The sequence below is a fragment of the Mizuhopecten yessoensis genome, unplaced genomic scaffold (genome assembly GCF_002113885.1).
Source record: "Mizuhopecten yessoensis strain PY_sf001 unplaced genomic scaffold, ASM211388v2 scaffold11031, whole genome shotgun sequence".
In the NCBI taxonomy this organism is placed as follows: Eukaryota; Metazoa; Mollusca; class Bivalvia; order Pectinida; family Pectinidae; genus Mizuhopecten; species Mizuhopecten yessoensis.
This window is the reverse complement of record NW_018408844.1, coordinates 124,048-129,956: the sequence shown is the minus strand read 5'-3', so window position 1 is coordinate 129,956 and position 5,909 is coordinate 124,048. Positions and strand designations below refer to the sequence as shown.

The 5,909-nt window shown below is 44.3% G+C and overlaps 1 protein-coding gene across 1 annotated transcript in view; it reads right to left on the bottom strand.

Moving 5' to 3' along the window:
- Positions 1-5,909, bottom strand: part of LOC110464758 (vacuolar protein sorting-associated protein 13A-like) — a 46,625-nt gene that overhangs the window by 20,019 nt on the left and 20,697 nt on the right. Inside the window, exon 3 of the mRNA XM_021520127.1 lies at positions 2,518-2,560. Coding sequence (XP_021375802.1) covers positions 2,518-2,560 — 43 coding nt within the window. The remainder of the gene's footprint in view (positions 1-2,517; positions 2,561-5,909) is intronic.

Here is a 5,909-nt window from a genome sequence, read left to right as displayed (position 1 = left end):
TGATTGGGACCCTCACACCAGAAAAATGGAGAGGGGCGCTTAAAAGTGATTGGGACCTTCACACCAGAAAAATGGAGAGGGGGCACTTTTAAAGTGATTGGGACCCTCACACCAGAAAAATGTGATTGGGACCCTCACACAAGAAAAATGGAGAGGGGGCACTTCAAAGAGATTGGGACCCTCACACCAGAAAAATTGAGAGGGGGCACTTTAAAGTGATGTGGACCCTCACACAAGAAAAATGGAGAAAGGCACTTGAAAGTGATTGGGACCCTCACACCAGAAAAATGGAGAGGGGCGCTTAATAGTGATTGGGACCATCACACCACAAAAGTGGTGAGGGATTAAAAGTGAATGGGACCCTCACACCAGAAAATGGAGTGGGGGCACTTGAAAGTGATTGGGACTCTCACACCAGAAAAATGGAGAGGGGCACTTAAAAATGATTGGGACCCTCACACCAGAAAAATGGAGAGGGGAAATGGAGAGGGGCGCTTAAAAGTGATTGGGACCTTCACCCCAGAAAAATGGAGAGGGGGCACTTAAAAGTGATTGGGACGCTAACACCAGAAAAATGGAGAGGGGCACTTAAAAGTGATTAGGACCCTCGCACCAGAAAACTGGAGAGGGGGCACTTAAAAGTGATTTGGACCCTCACACCAGAAAATGTGATTGGGACCCTCACACCAGAAAAATGGAGGGGGGCACTTAAAAGTGATTGGGACCCTCACACCAGAAAAATGGAGAGGGGTGCTTTAAAGTGATTGGGACCCTCACACCAGAAAAATGGAGAGGGGCGCTTATGGAGAGGGGGCACTTAAAAGTGATTGGGACCCTCACACCAGAAAACTGGAGAGGGGCACTTAAAAGCGATTGGGACCCTCACACCAGAAAAATGGAGAGGGGCGCTTATGGAGAGGGGGCACTTAAAAGTGATTGGGACGCTAACACCAGAAAAATGGAGAGGGGCACTTAAAAATGATTGGGACCCTCACACCAGAAAAATGGAGAGGGGTGCTTTAAAGGGATTGGGACCCTCACACCAGAAAAATGGAGAGGGGCACCTAAAAGTGATTGGGACCCTCACACCAGAAAAATGGAGAGGGGTGCTTTAAAGCGATTGGGACCCTCACACCAGAAAAATGGAGAGGGGTGCTTTAAAGCGATTGGGACCCTCACACCAGAAAAATGGAGAGGGGCGCTTAAAAGTGATTGGGACCTTCCCACCAGAAAAATGGAGAGGGGGCACTTAAAAGTGATTGGGCCCCTCACACCAGAAAAATGGAGAGGGGCACTTAAAAGAGATTGGGACCCTCACACCAGAAAAATGGAGAGGGGCGCTTAAAAGTGATTGGGACCTTCACACCAGAAAAATGGAGAGGGGCACTTTTAAAGTGATTGGGACCCTCACACCAGAAAAATGGAGAGGGGCGCTTAAAAGTGATTGGGACCTTCCCACCAGAAAAATGGAGAGGGGGCACTTAAAAGTGATTGGGCCCCTCACACCAGAAAAATGGAGAGGGTGCACTTTAAAGTGATTGGGACCCTCACACCAGAGAAATGGAGAGGGGCACTTAAAAGTGATTGGGACCCTCGCACCAGAAAAATGGAGAGGGGCACTTAAAAGAGATTGGGACCCTCACACCAGAAAAATGGAGAGGGGCGCTTAAAAGTGATTGGGACCTTCCCACCAGAAAAATGGAGAGGGGGCACTTAAAAGGGATTGGGACCCTCACACCAGAAAAATGGAGAGGGGCACCTAAAAGTGATTGGGACCCTCACACCAGAAAAATGGAGAGGGGCACTTAAAAATGATTGGGACCCTCACACCAGAAAAATGGAGAGGGGGCACTTAAAAGTGATTGGGACCTTCACACCAGAAAAATGGAGAGGGGGCACTTAAAAGTGATTGGGCCCCTCACACCAGAAAAATGGAGAGGGGCACTTAAAAATGATTGGGACCCTCACACCAGAAAAATGGAGAGGGGTGCTTTAAAGCGATTGGGACCCTCACACCAGAAAAATGGAGAGGGGTGCTTTAAAGGGATTGGGACCCTCACACCAGAAAAATGGAGAGGGGTGCTTTAAAGGGATTGGGACCCTCACACCAGAAAAATGGAGAGGGGTGCTTTAAAGCGATTGGGACCCTCACACCAGAAAAATGGAGAGGAGCACTTAAAAGTGATTAGGACCCTCGCACCAGAAAACTGGAGAGGGGCACTTAAAAGTGATTGGGACCCTCACACCAGAAAAATGGAGAGGGGCACTTAAACGTGAGTGGGTCCCTCACACCAGAAAAATGGAGAGGGGCGCTTAAAAGTGATTGGGACCCTCGCACCAGAAAAATGGAGAGGGGCGCTTAAAAGTGATTGGGACCCTCACACCAGAAAAATGGAGAGGGGCGCTTTTAAAGGATGGGGGTCTTAATAGATCAATTATTTTACAACAGGTATATAATGTGTAAATCACTACATGTGTCGACATAACAACAAAACCAGTAATACACAAAGAACATACCGATATGTCCCGCCTTTATCTTTACCGGGAGGTCAAGGTCATCCTGAAAAATGAAACAGCATTCAATATTTCATTAAGTCTTGATGGAAAAACAAACCATTTCAAAAAAATAGTCATACTATAGTAGAATCTATAGTAACATCAATACAGTGAGGGTATATAAAGCCTTTTTACCAGTGAACTATGAGGTTTTTGCAGAGAAAATAATGTTAATAATTTTCTATATTGTCAAATAACGCTATTATTTGCACAGGGTTTAGACAGGAAAATTACAATAAGTCTTGTCAGTTGTAATGTTACAATAGATATGCCATCATCTTATAGTAATAGAATATATTCATTCAATTAAGTTAATTAATATGTTGTCCATGACACACTGTACCGACATGAAATATTTTGAAAATGTTGACATAAAATATTTTGGAAAATATTATAAGACTCTTTCTTGCTCAGGACTGTAGGATAGGGAAATTCCACCCGAGGGGTTAAGCTGAGGGTTTTGACAAATTTGAAAATCCTGAGGGTAGAATTTCCCTTTCCTACACCCTTGGGCATGAAAGAGTAGTTTTCTTTCATTCCAACCACCAGAATAAGCTCAAAAACTATGAAAATGCATTTGGACAGCCACCATTTTGAAAATATCAATTCCCCCCCTGAGCTTTTTAGACGAAAACGAATCAGCCAGCCGGATTTAGTACATCCCATATTGGCAAACAAAGTTTGTGCAGGAAAAAATAATCACATCTTTCTAACGTATATGGTACATATACCATAAAAGGTTTTTAATTTCATCACGTCGCCTCTAACGCATTGCGGCATTATGGTCTACAGTGGTAAAAGGGTTATACCTAACGTAACAGGAAACCTACTACCATTTGACTAAGAGAAATCTGACACAATATAACAGTGACATAAAAGTGATGCTTTGATACAACAGAACATGTAGAGGATGACGCCAGGAGAAATTATCTTCTGTATCAAATAAAGTATCCAAATATCATCGTATATACCAGACTAAACCGGCTACATGCCCAGTAATAGGCCGTGTATATCTATGGTAGTTCAGTAGAAATACTAACCAATGCTATATTTTAACTGGTCTAATTTCCTAGTCAGGTTATGTACTGACCCCCCCCCCCCCCCCGAGCCTATTGTAGAACAAACATAGATGAAAAAGAATATTGTTCAGCAGGGGTAGTTTATTGTGGCAGGGATAATCCTGGAGGAGGCCTTGGGGCCATTGACCCCTCAAAACTACAGTTGCCCCCCCCCCCCCCAATGTTCCAATTATCTTTTAATTTTACATAGAAATGGCCTCTCTTAATTTTTATACTGACTAAAATTTGCTTGAAATGGCCCACTGCTCTAAAATTCCAGGAATTTCCCTGTTGTGGCAATATCCAGCATCAACCCTTCCAAATTTGTTGTCATTCAGATTTTAGATGTGGCCTAGTGGCCATAATAAAAAAAAAAAAGCAAGTTTGTGGAATTTATATCCCCCGCTTGCAGGACATATTGTAGGTTAACATTATTGAGGTTAGGTTTAAACATGTGAGTATCGTGCTGTTGAGCCATAAAAAGTGCCCAAATGGGTAAAAAGACAGAGGAACACAAACACCGTTATCAAGTTTGAAGGAATTTGGCTAATATTTGCTAGAGTTATTAAGTGGAAACTGCAGTTAATTTTGTTTTTTGTTAATCAAGGGGCCATAACTCTGCCAAATAGGGTCAGATTAAAGTGTTTGTCAAAATTGGCCGAGCCCTTAATTCGTTGAACCCTGTTACTAATTTTGAAGACAATCAGATAATATTTGCGAGAGTTAATGAACAGAAACTGCATATCATTATGTTTTTCATTATTCAAGGGGCCATTAATCCGCCAAATGGGGTCCGCTGAAAGTGGTCATAAACTTGGCCGAGCCCTTAAGGCACCATAACACATACCCTACACAAGTCGTCAAACACTGAAGTATACCCTACTGTGATGCACGCCGTACACATCACAGACATGTATAGAGGGGACACCATAACACATACCCTACACAAGTCGTCAAACACTGAAGTATACCCTACAGTGATGCACGTCCTACACATCACAGACTTGTATGGAGGGGACACCATCACACACACCCTACCCAAGTCTGACACTAAAGTCTACACACAGTGATGTATGTCCTACACATCACAGACTTGTATAGAGGAGGGACCATAACACACACCCTACACAAGTCTGATACTAAAGTATACCCCACAGTGATGTACGTCCTACACATCACAGACTTGTATGGAGGGGACACCATCACACACACCCTACACAAGTCTGACACTAAAGTCTACACACAGTGATGTATGTCCTACACATCACAGACAAGTATAGAGGGGGGACCATAACACACACCCTACACAAGTCTGACAGTAAAGTATACCCCACAGTGATGTACGTCCTACACATCACAGACTTGTATAGAGGGGGGACCATAACACACACCCTACACAAGTCTGACACTAAAGTATGCCCCACAGTGATGTACGTCCTACACATCACAGTCGTGTATAGAGGGGACACCATAACACACACCCTACACAAGTATGACAGTAAAGTATACCCCACAGTGATGTACGTCGAACACATCACAGACATGTATAGAGGGGACACCATAACACACACCCTACACAAGTCTGACACTAAAGTATCCCCCACAGTGATGTACGTCCTACACATCACAGACGTGTATAGAGGGGGCACCATAACACACCCCCTACACAAGTCTGATACTAAAGTATACCCCACAGTGATGTACGTCCTACACATCACAGTCGTGTATAGAGGGGGCACCATGACACACATCCTACACATCACAGACATGTATAGAGGGGGCACCATAACACACACCCTACACAAGTCTGACACTAAAGTATACCCACAGTGATGTACGTCCTACACATCACAGACAGGTATAGAGGGGGGACACCATCACACACACCCTACACAAGTCTGACACTAAAGTATGCCCCACAGTGATGTACGTCCTACACATCACAGACGTGTATAGAGAGGACACCATAACACACACCCTACACAAGTCTGATACTAAAGTATACCCCACAGTGATGTACTTCCTACACATCACAGTCGTGTATAGAGGGGGCACCATGACCCACATCCCACACATCACAGACATGTATAGAGGGGGCACCATAACACCCCCCCTACACAAGTCTGACACTAAAGTATACCCACAGTGATGTACGTCCTACACATCACAGACAGGTATAGAGGGGGGACCCCATAACACACACCCTACACAAGTCTGATACTAAAGTATACCCCACAGTGATGTACGTCCTACACATCACAGACAGGTATAGAGGGGGGACACCATAACACACAT